This window comes from Larimichthys crocea, chromosome XIV (assembly GCF_000972845.2).
Source record: "Larimichthys crocea isolate SSNF chromosome XIV, L_crocea_2.0, whole genome shotgun sequence".
Lineage (NCBI taxonomy): Eukaryota > Metazoa > Chordata > Actinopteri > Sciaenidae > Larimichthys > Larimichthys crocea.
The window spans coordinates 8,015,541-8,035,557 of NC_040024.1; the positions used below are offsets into that span (position 1 = coordinate 8,015,541).

The 20,017-nt window shown below is 40.3% G+C and overlaps 2 protein-coding genes across 2 annotated transcripts; both read left to right on the top strand.

The window, feature by feature from the left end:
* The first annotated feature begins 156 nt into the window (after positions 1–156).
* On the top strand, positions 157–9,327 carry apold1b (apolipoprotein L domain containing 1b). The gene is made up of 25 exons (XM_027287915.1): positions 157–209; positions 1,060–1,132; positions 1,238–1,303; positions 1,383–1,415; positions 1,551–1,607; positions 1,686–1,781; positions 2,937–2,996; positions 3,089–3,148; positions 3,655–3,714; positions 3,958–4,029; positions 4,143–4,205; positions 4,306–4,383; positions 4,458–4,520; positions 4,616–4,693; positions 5,013–5,072; positions 5,256–5,363; positions 5,560–5,631; positions 6,113–6,190; positions 6,294–6,347; positions 6,465–6,497; positions 7,443–7,502; positions 7,593–7,632; positions 7,726–7,771; positions 7,910–8,324; positions 8,592–9,327. Exons 2-25 carry the CDS (start codon positions 1,061–1,063, stop codon positions 9,072–9,074), a joined length of 2,307 nt encoding a protein of 768 aa, XP_027143716.1. The 5' UTR covers positions 157–209; position 1,060; the 3' UTR covers positions 9,075–9,327.
* A 7,120-nt stretch (positions 9,328–16,447) lies between these two features.
* Positions 16,448–19,619, top strand: LOC104925770 (putative ferric-chelate reductase 1). Its single transcript, XM_019266592.2, has 7 exons — positions 16,448–16,618; positions 17,048–17,349; positions 17,468–17,659; positions 17,761–17,856; positions 18,160–18,292; positions 18,377–18,538; positions 18,656–19,619. The coding sequence occupies exons 2-7, from the start codon at positions 17,050–17,052 to the stop codon at positions 18,697–18,699; spliced, it is 927 nt and encodes a 308-aa protein (XP_019122137.2). The 5' UTR covers positions 16,448–16,618; positions 17,048–17,049; the 3' UTR covers positions 18,700–19,619.
* The last annotated feature ends 398 nt before the right edge of the window (positions 19,620–20,017 follow it).

A 20,017-nucleotide genomic window follows, 5' to 3' on the forward strand; every position in this document is an offset into this window, starting at 1 on the left:
AAAGTGAGCTTTGTTTTATGTATATAGATTTATGCACTCTTACAGTAAAGTGTCCTGTTTGCAAACTGTAGCGAGATCATGTTATTTCAATCAACATTTATCAATATACAAAGGAAGCAGTCTGAATGTTTTTATAAATGTAAAATCAAAGGCAGAACAGGAGCTCCAGGTGTGGATCCTGACACCCAGAGGCCACGCCCCTTGTCCAGGTGAGGCGCACAGGTGATCTGGATGCAAACATGGAGCCTGTTCTTTTCTCTCAGACTCTGCACAGCTTTGAGGGAGTCTGTAACACTATCCTCTTTTTATCATTCTGCGCATTGTTCGCCTGTTAATCAAGAACCTCAGCTGAAATCAGAGCAGGTGAGTCCGGTACAGTGCGTAACCCGACGCGTCGTCAGTCCGTCCGTCCGTCCGCCTCTCTCAGTTTTGGCTGAACCAGTCTGACGTCTGTGTGTTGACGGGGAAGTGAAGGATTGTGTCGTTGAACTTTTCTGTTGCTGTGTAACCAGCAGTTTTGTTGTTTCTCTCCCAGCAGCGCTCAGGTATGCACCCCGCTCGTTTCATTGTGTTTCATTGTGTTGTCCGACATTGGAAACAATGTTCGGGACATTGCGTGACGGTGTTTCTGTGCGAACGAGACAAACTCAGGTCGAAGTTCTACCGATTTTTTAAAAAGTTGCCGTCGTAGGAAGCAACTTCAGCTGAACACAGCTGAGTTTGACACATTGTTAATGAGCAAAATCACCGCCTGTGTTAACACAAAGCAACTTTGGCTCAGTGGGATTTCTCAGGGTGTCATGTGACCTGGAAAAAAGTTTAAACATTATTAAAAATGTGCAGATAGAAGCCGATTGTTTCAGGGTAATGTAAGTTTTCACAAAAGCACTCAACTTCTAAAAGTCAAGTAAGAGTTTCTAATAGTTTTACAGAGCAACTTAAATTGACAAAAATGTGAATGGAGTTTGGTGGATAGAGACATGCATGACCTTGGCATCTGTCTGTCTCTGTCTCGGTTTGTGTTTATCTGAACCCGGCTCATCTTCCGTCTCATTCCAGCATGAACATGTTCAGGAGAGATTTAGGCTCGACAGCGCCGACTCCAGCGGTTCCACCCAGACCAAGCAAGGAGGTAAAGGAGTGTGACAGGAAGGAGGAGGAGGAGGAGGAGTGCTGGGTGTTTTTGTTGTTTGCATGGTGTTTGTTCACTTAAACTGAGGCCTTTGTTTGTCTCCAGGATATGGACAACCCCATCACGCACAGCCTGAGCGGACAGGACGTGGGGACAACCGCAGCCTCGCGGGTCAGGGTTCAAACCTGCACGTACAAAACACGCAAATAAAGTCCAAACCTTTTTTTAACTGTGATTATGTTTCCTGCAGGAAAACAGCAGTGAGATCAACCCAAAGCCCAAGGTGAGGAAACAAGCAGCAGTGAGATCAACCCAAAGCCCAAGGTGAGGAAACAAGTTGTGGACTTTTTGAACGCATACGATGACTCAGCTGATGTTTTTTCCTCGTAATGAATCTGTGTGTTTGTATAAACAACAGAGGGCGGGGGTGATGGGAGTTATGCAAAAGGTCAACCCATTCAAGTCTACGTCGCAGGTAAAACACGACAACATTAAAGACTTATTGTCCTTCATAACTACGTCATGTAAAATGAAACGTTTGCTCTGTATGCAGGCCTCCTCCTCCACCTCCTCCACCTCCTCCTCCTCCTCTTCGGTCAGCAAAGCTCCTTCCTCAGAAACACTAGAACAGGAAACAGACTTAACACGGGTGAGAAGAACTCCAGGATAACTCGAGATAAGATAAAACTCACTCGTCACAGCTGCTTGTGTGCAAAAAGTTGATTAGATCACTCATTAGTAAGAAAGTCATGCTGAACACATGATTGTGACTTAAGATGTCCTTCCTGTTGCCAAATGTCAGACAATAAGAGATGTGATCACTTTTTTAAGGTTTACAAGAACTGGATTACGTCAGTCAGTCAGCTGTTCTGCTTCATTTCAACGTCTCACATGGCAAATTAAAAAATTCTTTGGCTTCAACTCAAAGCCATTGAAACGGCAAAAGGCCAAAAAGACATCACTCTAGCCGAGTGTACGGAGCGTACAGTCCACGGGAACCAACGCTGCTGTGGAACTGTCGGCCGCTTGGTACGCACGCATCTCATTTGGCAACATCACAAATCTGTCTTTGTTTTCCCCGGGCTAGATGCAAATCAGGCTCAGTCCAGGAGGAGGTGGTAATGCAGCAGAAGCCAGCTCGCTAAGTAATTATCTGACTCAGCTACTACAACATCTGAAAGCATGGCCTTAAGGCGCTTTAACCAATCAGAATTGTCTTTACAGCTCCTCGGATGTGTTTACACTCACCAACAATGCATGAAGCGGTTAGATGTAGATGTTGTCTGAGTGTGAATGCATCCAAGATTGGAATTCTCTCAAAGATGTACAGATACTCCGTCCTACAAAGCATCAAGAAAAAAAACAACAACTCCAAAGCAAAGAAAGCGTCACCAACAAGAGCCCTTAAAGTCTTGTGATGTAACCGAACCGCTACAGTTTCAGTTACCAAACAGCTTCAGGTGCATTCATCTCTTCCTGTGCTGGAGGAGGTCGGATCCTGATTTGAATGTAGCCTTGGGAAAACAAAGATGTTTTGAAAACAGAGTTTCTGTCAACAGAAAAGTATTTATGTGTAAATGAAAGTGTCTGCGTGGGCCATAAAGTCTTAAATCTCCAGATACGAGACACTAAAATGACAATCTGTGATTAATTAAGCCACAAAATGATTGTTTGTTTGCCGGGCGATTAACTCCCCTTTTCAGTCGACGTCCCAGTGTTAAATTACTTTTGACACAGCTACAAGTTAAATAGAAAAAAGAAGGAAAAAAAAGATCTAATTAAATATTTGGAACTCAAATTTCAGAACCCTGGTGTGCTGAAAGGGGTCATGCAGAAGGTCAACCCATTCAAGTCTACCTCCCAGGTAAAAGCAGCCTTTGTGTGCGTAACAATGGTGACGGTGGATCTGTGTCAGACAATAAGCCATTCACTATAACGCTGTTTTTTCTCACTCAGGTCACAAAAGCTCCGTCCTCAGAGTCACTGGAACAGGGAAGAGTTTCAGACTCTAGTCAGGTGACGGATCATGATTTCTCTTACCCATCATCTTCATGTGCTTAGATTTCACTAAAAAAGCCAATGGATTGTGCTTCTCCAGGTCATAAATCTCTTCATCTGAAACAAAAAACTTTCTGGAATAAGGAAGAATCTCATGCATTTAACCCTTCCCACATGCTCTCACGCCACTTATCTGCCAGTTATTAATCTGTTTTTGCTCATTTTGAGACTCGGTTTGTCAAGTTTTGTGAAAACACATCTGATAAAAATGGCTTCATTCAACGTTTTGTTTTCTCATTTATCATTTATTTTTCGTGTTTCTGTTTGTAGCTACTCGCCAACCCTCAAATACAGCAAGAGATTTGATGTTGAATGATTTGTTTTTCGGGGGCCACACACAAAATCTTGCTTAGGGCCACTAAATGCCTTTCTTTGAAATAAAGGGAAGCATTAATGAAAACTGTCCCCGGTCCTTTTGAATCTTTTCATACTATGCAGGATGACCTTGTGTGTTTGTGTTTCAGAGCCCTGGTATGTTGAGAGGGGTGATGCAGAAAGTCAACCCGTTCAAGCCTTCCACACAGGTATGTTCTTTGTATATTTGACAAGAGATGACCAACACTTGATGGTGTGATTAAGTAAAAATCAGGTCTAGATGACGTGTCCCTTCGCTGCTGCCTTGATATTCTTGAATTGTCTTTTAGTTTTAAAGAGAATCCAAAGACAGACCTTTAAGACCAGTCAGGGTTGTAGTCTAGTACAGAATTAGAGTTCACTGAGTATTGCGAAACACCTTTTATTCACCGTGTACCATCTCTTGGTTTTAGGCGCCAAAGGGCGATCCTCCAAATGATGCAGGAGATCCAGCCGAGACAGAAAAAGAAGTTCAGGGCAAACAGGTAAACACAACCTGTTCTACTGCAAACAGTCCATGGATCTAAAAGTCTTAACTGGTACCGTTAGTCCAGGTTCTTACGTTTCAATTGTCCCAATTAACGTCTTTGTTCTTTAGAATCCAGGGATGATCGCGGGAATGATGCAGAAAGTCAACCCGTTCAAATCCTCACAGCCAAAGGTACAAGTCATTAGAAGAAAGATCTCGATCAACTACATTATCAAGGTAGCCACCCCACCTCAGTCTTTATTTCTCTTTGCCTTGTATCTGGTCTTTCTAGGATACCCAGTCTCTACACAGTGACCTCTCCTCCAGCAGTGGAAGCTTGGCAGACAATAACAACTTCCCAGAGAAGCAGGTAGATCAAGATGTGGTGCCATCAAATCGATTTCTTGTGCTTCGATTGTCCCAGTTAACGTCTTTGTTCTTTAGAATCCAGGGAAGATCGCGGGAATGATGCAGAAAGTCAACCCGTTCAAGTCCTCACAGCCAAAGGTACAAGTCATAAGAAGAAAGATCTCCATCAACTGTTTCTAACGTGTCAATGGAATCCCGTCCCAGCTTTTCTTTTTCTTTTTGCCTTGTATCAGGATACCCAGTCTCTACACAGTGACCTCTCCTCCAGCAGTGGAAGCTTAACCGACAACAACAACTTACCAGAGAAGCAGGTAGATCTGTAAAAATGTTTATGCACGTCAAGGGAAACCCCTAGCTCAGCCGGATCATTCGAATTGGAAGTATTTACTAAATTAAGCAGTGATTGTGTGACTGTGCATCATCTTTGACTTTCACAAAGCAAGCAGCACTCCATCAATCTGTGCCTCGTTCCATAAATAATTAAAATCAATTTATGCAGTAATAAAGTAGCATCTTGCAGATTAAGTTTTTCTGCTGTATCATAGATAACAGAGTGTAATGAGTACATTTAATTACTTTCTTTGTATTTTAGCTGTAATCTGTAATAATCTAAAGTAATTTTTGTTTTAGAACCCTGGCATGTTCAAAGGGATGATGCAGAAAGTGAATCCCTTCAGGTCTTACACTCAGGTACTGCACAGATGAGTAACTTCTTAACTTTGTCAACTCAAGATTTCGTAACTCAACTTCGTATGCTCGATTTGAAGATGACTCGAGGGTTGATTACCAGCTTCAGGGGATGATTTTATGGTTCAGTACTAAACTACAGCTGATGCAGTTTGATCTATGTGGGATGTTATTTTCTACTGACAGACACCAGCTGGGTTTTTACTTGCGGTTTTGTTGTTGATCCAGATGCCAGACGAGGAGTGTCAAACAGACTCTGCGGTGCCAAAAACATCTTCCTCATTTAAGACACAGGTACGGTGATTTCTGGAAGGAAATGCTCCAGTTTCCAATAAAGTTGACCTAGATTCACGGTGACATTGCATTAATCACAGATCACGCTGATGAAGGTTCTCGAGTCGATGCCTCACTTAAATCACAGTTCCCTCATTTGAACAGAGGTCATCAGTGTCAACCTGCTTTTCGTTTGAACTTTCTTTTTCTTTATCAGGACAAAAAAGCAATTGACGGAGAGAACTCCAGCAGCTCTGAAAGCTTGGATGATAGCACCATAGAGAGACATGTAAGACATTAAATACATCCTACATCTTAAATGATATGTGGGCATATGCCCCATGATATTTTTTATGTGTTTGGTGTAACTGTTGAGTGTCTACGGGGTTAAATAAAACAATCATGATCCCATTGGATCATTATTCTAATCATATTATTGGCTGACTCTTTGCCCGCTGTGTTTTTGATTTTACTGCCGTGCAGAGACTGATCATGTTCAAAACAAACAATGAAACCACGCAGCCTAGCCATAAAAATTCAAGGCATCTGTCCTGGGAGAGGCAGACGACGCACAAACTCACCACAAAGAATTTAATGATTTTTTTTATGAAGGTCATGACCGACGCAGCCCAAACAGTTGAGACTAAAGTATCTAGCAGTAATAAAAGTGTATTCTAAAACACTGATCGTGGTCTCCGTCTTAAGGATTAGATTGATTACTGCACATATCATGTCATGGGTTGTAACCCCCTCAAACAAACTGTCCTCAGACTATTTGGTACACCGATGCCGACACCAGCTGTGAAGTGAAAAACCAGCCAACAGCGGCACCGAAGAGAAGAACTATGGTATGTAAAACAGGACTTTAGGTCAGGTTGCATTCAAATAAAGTCAACCTAACATGTGAGGTGCTCTGAAACCGATGAATTGAATTCTTGATTTCCTCTCTAGACTTTCAGAATAAAGAGGATTCTGCCGACTGCGCTGTTTGGATCCGGAACGAAGGTACCGTTGAACATTTGTGATTACACTGCTAAGTGAAGGGCTTATTGCTTTCTCTCGTCTCCATCTTAGTGTCATATCGCATTTTGTTTTCTCATCGTTTATTTTATTTGCTCACAGGACTCGGCAACAGCGTCCTCCGACACTCCCCAGGTGAGTTGGCAACGAAGCAGCAGTACAGAAAGTGAACCACAGGCTAATAACTACAGCCGTGCTGCTGTATAGTTGTCTGTTTTTAACCACTCTGCAGAATACAGTTGGTGTTTGTACTCGCATGCAATCCCTTCACAGTGGTGTCATGTAAATAATGCCTCACACAGCTGATTCGATCAGGCGTGGTTGTGATGCGAGCGGTTCCAGGAAGGCTTTGTTTGCCTTTGTCGGAATATTAGTTTGTCCTGCATCAACCCTGTCATAGCACACTGTGGTCACTTCAGGTGTCTCTTCATTTCCTAATGGTAGCACATGGTACCCAACACCAGAGGCCCCCTATATAATTCAGGTTATACAAATCTGACATACATCTCTACGGTTTATCTTGTTTTTCAAAATAAATACAACAATAAGTGGTTACGGGTGTTTCTGCATCAGTGGTTCTCTAACTTTATACACCACCGACCAGCCTCAGTAAATACTGGGCTCTCTCCATGATTGCACACATGACGTGTGTCTCGTGTACCACTAGAGGGAGCTGTGGTGGCACATTTACCACAGGTTGAGAATCACTGTCCGACACACTAAGAAATATGTCTACATCCATCTGCAGTGTGGTGCCTACATGATTTAATTCCAAGCAAACATATGACTGAATAAGATTTGGGGCAATATATTGTAAAACTATGTCAGTCAAACAACACGAGGGGGGTTTCAGGACACACAAGCTCGTAATATTAAAGGTAAAGGTGAGTCAGTTTTACAGTGGGAACTTAATTTAGTCATTACACTACTGCCAAACTTAACTTAAACTACTGCCATACACTACCTAATGGTAGCCATTTTGTAGTAGTTGTAATCCCTGCTAATGTTTAACAGCAGCTGTTGTTAAAAGTTTATTAGCTTTCCTTAATCGGAAGACTTTCAAACGTCGCTGTGTTATAGGAGACGGTGGAAGTGCAGACGCTGGAGTTGGCTGAAGGAACAGTCCTGGACCCTCTAGACGTAAGATTGTTTTTTGTTTTTCTGGTATAATTGAATTTTGATGTACACGTCGAGTTACTTGGAATGAGTTTCAAACTGTTCACTCTTCAGGACGAGGATGGCCTTTTAGCGTGGTGGGGAACAGTAGAAGGTAAGCTTGACCTTGATAGAGTTCTGTTGATGCATTGGTGATTTTGTTTTTTTTCCTACTGGAAGTTATAACAGTTTCTTTCCCGTGTGTTAGGTTGGGATGAGTGGAATGACGGAAACCAGGATGAAGAAGCTGAAGAGTAAGTTCTTAATTAGATTTGTGGGCCATGTTTTGCAAGTACGGTTGACGTGTTAGATTTTGTGGTTAAGCAGCTCCTTCTTTTTACTCCTTTTGAACTGGACGTTGCATTGCAGTAATGTTTCTCCCGTTGTCTCAGCGTGGTGGAAGAAGCAGCCGATCGCGTCTTCATGGCGGCTCGTCTTTTTGTTCGGTTCTTCAACCAGCGTGGCGGCTCACTCCAGCAGCGTATCCTCGAGCTGCTCTCTTTGGCCGATGCAGCTGACACATTCCACAAAAAAACCGTCACGGCCAGTGTCGGCGGCGGGGTGGCGAGCGTGGCAGGCTCGATCACCACCATCACGGGCCTCATTCTGGCGCCCTTCACGGCGGGAACGTCGCTCATTGTCACGGCCGTGGGCATCGGCATAGCTACGGCGGGCGGCGTGGCATCGGCTTCGGCCAACATCACGGACACGGTCCATTCGAAGACGGACCGCAAGAAGGTGGAGAAGATGATCCAAGACTACGAGGAGGAGATAAAGGACATCAAGGAGTGCCTGGAGTTTCTGCAGGTGAGAAAATAGAAAACAACGTTGCATGCAAAGCTTGAACAGTAGAATGCAGAACAATTTGTTTATTTATTCTTCTGGCTTTATGCATGAGAAATTTGCCTGAGTATATTGGAATCTTGGTGTTCTAGTCCTGTGCATGTGATTCGATATTCAGGGCTTCCTGCCAACCAAAGCTCAACAATGTTTTCTTTGTTTGTAATGACAGTAACTTGGATGTCAAACCTGTGGTATTTACTCCTAATATCTCCTAACTCACCTTCCTGACAGGAAGGGATGGAGACACTTGAAGAGTGGAACTTTGAGAAGTACGCTGAAGCCATCTCAAAGAAGCACCTCAACCAAAACATCAAACATGTAATGAAGGAGGGCGGCCGGGCTGGCAAGGCTTTAATGATCAACACAGAGAGCCTGATTAGCACTGTTCAGGTCCTCAGCGTCGCAGGAGGCGCCGCCAAAGCCGCCCAGGTGATGAGCGTCACCACCGGGGTTATGTCGGGCCTCTTCCTGGCTCTCGACGTCTTTTTCCTGGCCAAGGACTCTGTGGAGCTCAGAAAGGGCGCGAAGACAGAGTTTGCTACCAAGATCCGAGAAGTTTGTAAGGACTTGCAGGAGGGGCTGCTGGAGCTGAACCGGATCAAGGAACAGCTGCAGATGACCATGGATGGGATAGAGGTGGAGGTAGAGGAGGAGGAAGTGGATGAAAACCTCTTGAAGTCTGAACTGAAGAAGCTTGTCGAGCTTGAAGAATAAAGGACAAACCGAAGCCTCACTCTTAAAAACTACTTTTCAAAAAGTTTTAACAGAAATAGCGTCGTAGTTTTTTGGTGTTTGGGAGTTTTTACAGTCACTCAACTATTACTGGAACTTTTTCTTCCAAGAACTGTTTTGGAATAATATATTTTAAGTATTTATATTATTTAAAGTAGTTATTTTAATTATCATGTGTCATTTGGTAAATGGATGCCAGTTTCTTTAATAAAAATATTTTCCTGCCATTTTTTTTCTCGTCTGGTTTCAGTTGTGAAAGGTGGGAACTTACTACCCAATGAACAAGTAGAGAAAGAAAACATTTACCTTAAACAGTTCAGGACGGGTGAAACATGATTACTTTGTGGCTGGAGGCTAATGAAGGTGTGCACGAAGAACAGGAAAATGTCGTCAAACCTGCCTGGCCAGTTTGAAAAGTCCCGCTTCATGAAACCCTCCGCGTTAATGGCCCCGTGATCATCAGTCATCTCGGCAGGTGTTTACAAATGTCAGTAAAAAGATTACGAGAAGCACCTTCTGAGAAATGTTAAAGAAATGTAACCACACTGCAATCTACTACAACAACGCAGGCATTCATTCCACTTTGACAAAGACTACAGGACTACATTATGTAAGCCAGGGAGTCTTGTTATTTACTTCTTAGTGAGGGAGTAAGTCGATGGAGGACAGACTAGCATTTGCAGCCTGTTTTCCTTTGAGGTTAAATACTGGTTGAGCAATGTGAACAAAACAAAGTTATGGATCTGACAGAATAGGCCTGGTCATTGTTTTAGCGTTACAGTTTCTGATCATAACGTACACGGGACCCCGAAAAGGAAGAAGCTGGTTAACAGAGCAAATGAATTAAATGAGCTTGGGTTCATGTTCTTCAACTCTATCTCAAAACAATGCTCACATGCCGGTGAGTACTGTATGTATCTGACCACACTGTGGGTAATTGTTCCTATGTCCATACACACCTCAAAGACATCCCTTTCTTTAGTGATTTCATTGTCAGTTTTAGATCTTTGTGCTTCAACAGACAGTGTTTACTTACTGAGCCACGATAGACGGACAACAACACAAAATTTTGGTACTAACAAGACTTACTCCCTCTTTGATTCATCTGCAGAAGCCTCATTTAGAAGTTATTCAAGTACAAAGAGAGGGTTGTAAATTTTGTCCTGCCAGCACGCTGACATTGAAATTTCTTCAAGAGGGGATCGCTTAAGGACAGGAAGAACAGTTACAGCCAATGTAGACTTGAGTATCTGAGTATTCCATTGACAATAAAAAGTGAATTTTGTCATACATTAAGTGTGAATTTGCCTTCACGTTTGTGAACAGCAATTCAAGCAGTATAGCAAGTAAGAGGAAATATGTCTGTGCACCAATATCAGTTGTTCAAAGTGTTATGATATCATTAACAACAGCACCCGGAAGTATTTATAGCCAACAATAACAAGAATCAAAATCTATAAACAGGCTCGAACAATGACAAGCAGTCCTAAAATCATTATAAAATTCCAGTAACATTCCGCTTACTGCTGCTGCACAAGCAACTGTCACAGTAAAAAAAAACATGCGTGAGGTGCATTGATATAAAATTCCAATTGCATTACGGTGTATTGCATGTTTGACTTCATCTCAGTTGAATCATAATTAAGATTTATTTAAGGATTCCTCTGTGAAAAGTAAAACTAAGTGTAAATAATGTGCTGTTTTATGAACCTGGGGAAAATATTTCACAGGGGAAGGGTTGGGGGGGTTGAGGGTTGGGGGGTTGAGGGTTGGGGGGTTGAGGGTTGGGGTTTCCCCAGTTTGCAAACCATTGTATTTTGAGTTGATTCACTGACGATGAATATAAGCGACTTTGGATCTGAGCTAACTGATGAGGGATCTGTTAATCCTAAATGATATTGGTTTGAATGTTGAGAGCTACCTTATTTGAATCAGAAAGTGTTTATGTAAAAACCATCTGCCGCTCAGTTTAATGACAAGCTGCACTGCAACTTTAAAATAACACTGGAGTGTACGTCTACGTGTGTGCAGGCTTTTTCTTTTTTTTTTAGCCCATAGCTACTTTATCTGCGTAATCTCTAAAATGTGGCGCAGTCAAAATACTTTCCAGTTATCTAAACTACTGATACTAATCATGCTGTCACAACCCTGCGTCATGGGTATTTCTAAAGAATGAAGAACCTGTTTCCATGAAAGTACTGTATGCAGCTTTAAAGAAACTCTGACACATCTTTTTGTTCAGTAGTGATAGATAGAATACTCCCATTTAATTAAACAAGTTGTTTACCACTAATGGCAGTGTGAAGGAGGAAATAATATTTATTTTTTGAACTTTTTTGGAAATAATATTTATTTTTTATTCTTTCTTTCTTTTTTCTTTTTTGAAAATAATATTTAAAGTGTTACAGAAAGTAAGATCTCCGACATGAGCTACTGCCAGGATACCTTTTCCCTTTTATCCATCCATCCTTTGATCCATTTATTGTGCAGAAACAATCCGCTCAAACATGTTTATGACGTTTTCAAAGACGCACCTGATTCTTTTCTCCACTTGAATACTCTTTGTTCATTAGGTAAACACAGGTGTCTTCTTAAAAACACAATTTCCAAAACAATATCTTGATTTGTCTTGACCTACCGATTTATTTAAATGGGTAGAATAATTTTTTTCTTTATTTTCTTCATTTTATTTAGTTTTTTTCTAATGTATCCCATTTATTTTGTTATTGTTGTTTTCATTTTATGGGTAGTATTGTATAGCTTTATAAAAATGTATTATAATATGTATTTATTATATAATAAACACTGCATTAAAGATGCACTACAGTACCGTATTAGTGACGATGGTGTTTCCAGAAGTAGCTTACACAAAAAAGCACCTGCAGTGGTAACAATGGTTACAGGTATAGTAGCAGCCATATTTATCTATTTATTTAAATCTTACTTACATGTGTTGAAATCTACAAAGAGAATTTAATTAGAGTTAAACTTTAAAAAAAGAAAAATCCTTTAAAAAGTCCTGTTTAATTGGGGAAATTAAAAACATCTATCTCTAAATGTTTAAGTGATGAGTTCTGAACTTTGTAGCAGTGTGCACAATCTTTAAGTTCACTCTTCATGGTGGTCAAAGTGTTAATATTATTTAAGTGATATGATTTCATAAAATAATCCTTTTCCCAGAACTTTAAATACAGACAAGACACATGAGTGCATATTTTTGGTTACGTATGTAACATATTTGTAGCCTGGCTCCAAACCCCTTTGTTTGTTCTCAGAGTGCGTGAGCAAACACCTTTATTTTCCTTGACAGTATGGATGTGGTCACAATACTAATGGTGTAGTCATTTATTTACTCTTCACAAAAGACAGAAAGTGCCTCATGACGTGGGCATTTTGTTCTGTATTAATCATCTAAAAAGTGTGCGCACGTAAGCAGGTTGATGGATGTGTGATGTGTGAATGAATTCTTTGACACTCAACAGAAACACCGTTGTGTGTTTGTTTGCGTAAATGTGTAAATCCCTTTCCAAAGTTGTCTGACTGGTTTTGTGAATTCCAGTGAGGTTACTCAAGACCATTAGGCCACTGCTGACAGAAAGTCATGACACGTCGTTTATCACAGTGAAACAGAAGAACAGAAACCAACCCACGGCTCGGGAGCGTTTTTAATTGAACTTGTAAAAGGAGCCTGAACATGATGCGTTCAAGCAGACAAACAAACAGAAGTGGGTTTTTGTGGCTGCTTTAAACTTTGGAACCAACCTTAGGCAAACAAAACGCTCCGCAAATGATCAGAAACTATTCCATGAATCCTTGGACAATGTAGCACAACATCAACAAACAAGCTCAATGCTCAACTTGTTTGAAGAATTTGAGAAGAAATCTAGAAATATGTAAGGACAAGGCAGTCGTTACAGTTTTAAGACCGGATGTAAGAATACATCTGATATTCTCAAGGAATCATGCAAATCTGAACTTGTTTTCTTGATTATATTAGACAAGCGATCAACAGAAAGCACATTTAAAAAACCATTTTTCATATAAACCTGGCAGTCGTATCACCTGAACCTGTCCCAGTACATTATGCCCAACCCTTGCATGGCATGGTCATGATGTGAATTATGTGAAACTGCTGATCTGATCAGTCTCTGATCTGTTCTGGCACTCTTATTTTTATGTATCTCTTTGACCTTTATTTAACCAGAGGTAACTATGGGCCTGACCACATGTTTGTTTAAATGCTTTTTCTTCTTTGAACCCATAAGTGTTATGTGTTCCTTCAAGGAAGTGTCATGTTTCGCAAACCACATGACATAGCAGCATGTACTAAGTAGTGTAGATAAAATCTGTGAAACAAATCACCACCAAGATACCTTAAAGAAGAATGTATTATTGTGCCAGAAGATGATTTGTGCCAGTTCCAAGCTGACATACCAAAGCCACCAAACCATTATCCTCAGAGTACAGATTAAAAATGTAAAAAATAAGTAAAAACAACAGAACTTCTGGCAACACTTTCAGTGACGATCTCATGTCACATGCTCTTGCAGTATTTCTTAAATATTTAAACATCGAGAAAGGGGAGGAGTATGTAAATATTTGGCTCATGATATTTGCAAATACTTTTTAAGCAGTCTGCACGGACAGCTATCCTGATGTGTCTTAGCCGGCTCAGTGTCAGCAAAGTGCTCCAATGTACTGATGTCCCTCAGTGGAAATGGATAAAAAATACAGACAATGGACATCTAATTATAGTTCCTTTGTACTTTTAATGGAAAAACACACTAACTAACATAAAATGGGGGAATCCTGTTGCACAGTTGTGTATATAAAAGGTGAATTCTGATCTATGAATCAGTCCATAAATCTATGATGCGTTGTTTCATTCAGAATGAACCTGTTGTTTTAAAGAGAACTGGTTTGGTTGAGTTGGTTTCACAGTATACAATGGTATCAAAAAAAATGAGTTACCATTGTACATTTGCTTATCTGTGGTGTTGTAGTACTGATGGTGGTGGATCGCTTTTAATTTCCTCAACCATTGGTAGCCAACATATGTAACGTTCTGACCAAACCATTGACGTGCATCTCCTCCCAAAGCAAGCTGGGAAACCCGCTCAGTCCTTTAAGATGAACATATATGGGTACCAAAATGTACAATGACAATGTAGCACAACATCAACAAACAAGCTCAATGCAAAGTAAAGTTAAAGTGACCTTTTCACACTGGTTTGCACATAAGTCCTCGGCCTTCTGCTAATGCTGCTTTCAGTTACTTCTTTGGTACACAACATGATGCACTTGACTTTTTTATGTTTGGAAGCAGAACAAGTGGTAAATTAAAGAAGAATAAGGCGGAGAGGGCAACTAAAGAATCAGAAGAAAGATTGAATTGGTCAAACTGGACTGATTGGGGTTATAATCAGTGTGTTTTCTCTTTTTCTCTTTGTATCAACTCAACATATGATGGAAGAAATGCTTTGATGGTTAAAATTTCAAACTTTCCAAACAAACCAAAGAATCTACAGCTTATTGCAGAAAATGTGTCTCTTTTTTAAACCCTGAAAACACCAACGCAGTAAGATCGGTTTAGTTCCCCATACAAATCAACTTGTTTGAAGAATTTGAGATTTCACCTTCAGATCAACTGAATACGAACACAACAGAGTTGTGCTACTCATACTTTCCTAATCACTTCATTACCTTGGACATTACACAACTTTAATGACACACTGCATGTCACGAGGCTGTACGTAGTAGTGGCGTTACACGCTACACAAGTATCCTATTGTTAGTTAGATTTCTTGCTTTGTGTGCATGTGTCATGCGATTCACAGCATGAATATGTGCTGAAATAAATCAGTTTCATATGATCCGACATCCTCCGCTACCATGACAACTAAACAGGTTTACTGCTGGGAGGCAATGACTGAGACTATACTGCTGCGATATGACTCACAGTCCATTGTTTAATATCTTTGCATAAACTGATACTTATGATAAGATTCTTCTCTTCTTGTCGGCTGTTTATTTATTTATTTGTTTATTTTATCTGGCACTTACATTATAACGTTATTATTATCAGTCATCTTGTCTTAAAGCGCAACAGGTTGGACAATTTCCTGAGCCAGCACGAAAATACAAATACAAAAATCCCCATTTGAATATAAAACTTAAGCACACGCAGCAAATTCCTGCCTGTGTATATCACATAGGCCTAACATTTGGGGCAGGGGAGGGTATATATATATGACCATTTGCGGAAAGATGTGCAAAAACCAATAAAGGGAAATGTGTGTTTGCGTGCATACATTTCTTTGATAGTTAAATAAGAAAATATCGCATTTCAAAGGTCCTGACCTGCGATCACACCTCTGTGTGAGCATGCACACCTAACACATTAATTATCACTGTTCATTCTTATAGAGCGACAGTTCAGAGCTGTCTGGACTTGCCTGTTGATAACTAGGTAGGGTTTGTGTTCACAAGAAACCACATTAAACAATGGCAAAACCCAAGTGAATACATCAACTTGGACTCCCATTGCCAAACCAGTTTTTGGCGTTGTCTCATGACTGGTTTCATATAACTTATGCACACAATTGGGCTTGTGTTTCTCATGTTGTTTACCCTTGTCCTGGTCGAGTTCATAAAAGGGAATTTATATGTACAGTCATAGGCACGAGTACAAGTGTTTTAAAATTCGAGGAACAATCTGGAATAATTGAGACCCAGAGTTAAAAATGACTTCAATAACTGAAGGCACATAATACTCCACAATTCCAGCTAATTAACTTGCCGAGACACTCAAATACTTTATTTCTATCACTTTGATTTGAAATGATCTTAGAACTGGCCTGGAAAGAGGATTTGGACTCACAACTCACTGCCTAATGAATAAATAAAGACTCCCACATCTGAATAAACACAAAAATCCAATGAGTCAAACTAGATCAACATTATCCATCAATTCAACTTTCTGGACACTCATAAAACATTTCTAAAGCTGAAAACTCGTAGTGTTATGTGTGATGTTTTTACAGTTTTAGAATTATACATCAGATAAAAGAACCAGTGAAGAAGACACTGGGAGATAAAACTGGTCTTTGTTTTCTTGCCCTTATCATGTTACAACCATTGTGACCCCTCACGGAAGTTAGGCATTGAGAAACACTAGCATGGACAAAGGAGGTTAACTATACAGTGAGATGGCGAAATTCAGGTGCACGTTCCATCACACACGCCCTTAAGCCCCGGTTCCCCACCCCACCCTTTGGAAAGACTCTCCATGATGTCAGAGTTTTTTTTTTGGCTCTGTTGTCTTGACTCCCAACCGTTTAGTTTAAATAGTGACACAGAGCAAACCGATGTCACATCTTTACTTAGGATCCTGTTAAGATCAACAGATTAGCCAGTGGTCTACCTGTAAGCCACAAGTGAGAATACACGGAACTACACAGGATCTTCATTTCAAGGAACTCCACTACTTTTTCACCCATCACTGGAACTGAGAAACAAAGCTAAAGGTAGGCTTAAACTATGAATATATTTATTAATTACAACACTGTTCATAACATTCTTGTGGATGTATACCATCAAGAGCGTAGGTGTAATCAATGGAACTTTGTTTTGTTTGAAAATGACATAAAATGCATAAAGAAAAAGAAGTAATTGCTAATTATGAGCATTTTAGTAATATTTAGAAAACTGTACTATGATCAGTAAATATTGCAAAGGCTGCTGTATGTTCTATCCATGACACCCACAGAAAGTATGTTTGTATGTTTGGGAATGCAGTGCTGTGACAAAAAGCCACTTATAAATGAGATTTATTGGGTTTTACGTTTACTAAAACATCTTCTCACCTGATACACTCTATGTAGCGACATCAGTAACTGTAGATGAAGTTTCCCATCATATTATTTAACCAAATAATCTTACTCAACCTGCTCTAGATATGGACAACAGATTGGTTCTCGCAGTCCTGTTTGTGACGCTGTCCTGGGTATCCGTTGGCACCAACGCTCAAACCACAGCAGCAAATAACATGACGACTGGTAACATGACAACAGGGTCAGGACACAACATGACGAGTGCAAGTGCAACAATGGCACCAACCATGACAACAGCGCCAGGAAACAACACGACAGGTGCATCAAGTACGACAATGGCATCAAGTACGACAATGGCACCAAACACAACAGTCGCAACTACAGCTCCCCCAATCGTACCCAACACCACGGTGGAAACTCTTCAGGTTAGTGACGCCAAACAACTAAAAAAAGGGGAATACAACAGAACAGAATTAGATTGAGTAAAGTCACTTTTATTTTTCCTGTGTTGAGCTTAATCAGCGTTTCTCATCTCCCCTGCAGACAACTATTAGTAGAGCAGGATGCGGGACTGAACAGCTGTGTGCGGGTGAGCCTTCTTCATGCGACCCCTCCACTGATGGATCATGTTTCTTCCTCGCTGCCAAGCGTCAGAACGGTCAAAACTTTGAGTTTGCGCTCGCAGGAGAGTCAGATGGATACCTGGCTGCCTCCCTGTCAACTGATAGCACACTGGTATGTCAGGTTCTGTCACGCACTCACAGACCAGAGGCAAACCATACAGTTTAAAGTCATCTTAACAGGCTTTATTTACCCTTTCTCATTTTGCAAAACAGGGAGGTAACGACACGACCTACATCTGTGCAAACAACAATGGTGTTGTGCAGTTCTTTGGTGCTCTTCTCAACAACGGCAAGCTGGTTCTAAAAGAGGTGAGTTCTACTTGCTTCTGACTTTTATTTCCTTTTGTTGGGTTTTTCTATACACTCAACTCATCATACACAGATTCAAATAAAACATGTGAGTAAAAACACCCGATCTAGTGTGGTTATGGTTGTAATTCCGGTCTGTACTTCAGTTCAATTTGATTTTCGTTTTTGTTTTGCACTTCAAATCCTGAACAATCAGTATGTGCAGAATACCACGCACCATCTGCATTGTATTTAAAAATTTGTTGTGTTAGTACAACACTGAAAACTCATTGTCTTTGTCTATTTTCCCTCTTTGCCCTCCAGCTCAATGTGAACTCGGTGAAGGGTAAGATCACTGGAAAGAAAATCCAGTGTACATTTGCTGCCACCGTACCAACTCCTGTCACGAGATCAACAAGCTTCGCAGTCGCAATCTCCACTGGACCTTACAACAGCAGTAAGTTAACATATTAGAGATACGAATTCACATCATATGCACTTTCAGCAGTTTCCAACAGTTGTCTTCTGCTTGCACTTTCAGCTTCTGGTTCTCTGGGATCCCCGGACACCAAACTACAGAGCCCTGTTCTGAACCTGGCAAGTCCAAACACCACTGTCACCAATCAGATTTCCCCCAACACCACCACTTCCCCCAACACCACCACCAACCACGGCATTACATTCCAGCAATCACTGACACAAGGTAAGTTTAAGAGATGTGTTTTTATTGAGAGAGCAAACAGTGATAATAATTAAACTGTATGTACAGTAAGTACAATGGCTAATGCATGTTTTTCTGTTCTCCCATCCTCCTCTATAGCTCTGCTGATCTCTGCAGGTATGCTGAGTCTGACCATGCTATGAGGAAACTGAATCCCCCATGAATCAAGCCAAGAAAACCAGAACTTCTGCTGAATATCAACATCTCATACAAACCTAACACATTGCAGCCCAGATTGTTAGGATCATACTCAATTATGTATCAACTCACTGTAGATGAAAGTAGGAGTGGTCACTCTTCTACAGCCTTCTGCTTTCACATCTGTTATAGGTTCTGAAAGTCAATTTGTTTTTCAATGTAATGTGTGCAATATATTTTTCTTTGAATTGCAACCAAAGGGCTGCTCCATTTCTGTCCGACAAGTGCCTTAATTAACATGCATAAATCAATCTTTGAATGGGGTACAAACAATTCAACTTACGATTGGAACCGTTAAATGTAATCAAATCCAATCCAACCTTGACTTGTACATGTCAAGCTTGATACAGACTTTGGGTTTGGGGTCTGGTTACCTTTTCGAGCCCATGACTTGGTATTAATTGTGATACCAAGAAAATGTCTGCTGGAGAAACTCAACAGTGCATATGTGTCAAAACGTTTTGTCAAAAAGTTGAGGAACTAATGAAGAAACTTTATGAAGGACCATAATTATTTTTTCTTTGTGTGTGTCACTACAAATTTACATTAATATCTCTAACTTTGTTATGACACACAGCAGATAAGCTAAGATGTTTTTCTTTTCTCCTGTCACTCATAATGATGCCAGCAAATGGCAGATAGTGTGTGTGTTTTGTTACATTGTTATTTTTATTATTATATTATTATTATATTGATCTATTCTTTGGTGTGATGTTTTGACAGTGAAGCCTTCACTTGCTAAGATTTCCATGTGTGCATCTATGAGAAAATGCATTGCTCATAAAAAATGTAAAACATGACACCAAATATTGATGATACTCATTTTGCACATTTCATTATGTAACAATTGAGTTATGATATATTTTTTAAAATAAATATTTTACCCAAACTCATTATCTTTGTGTTGTATCACCATGAAGCAGATCTGAAGTTTGGAATGTGAACTTTTAAGAGAATCACAGTTTTTGTGGTTTTCTGTAACTTTGTTGATTTAAAACTTTTTTTTCCAGTTTCAATATAATTTTGATACCTGAATTTTGAATTTTGATATCTCCCGATACTGAAGCTCCATTTCTTTCTTTTTTTTTATAATTGTTGGTACTATATGTACGGTTACATGTGGCTGTAGGAAACAACATAGTCCTAATTAAAAGGGTAAAAGATACACAAAATGTATGAAATTTGAAACAGTTAATTGAGCTGTTGCTTAACTAGACTTTACATATGAACAAGGAGTACAAATTGCTGTAGAAACTCCTTTAA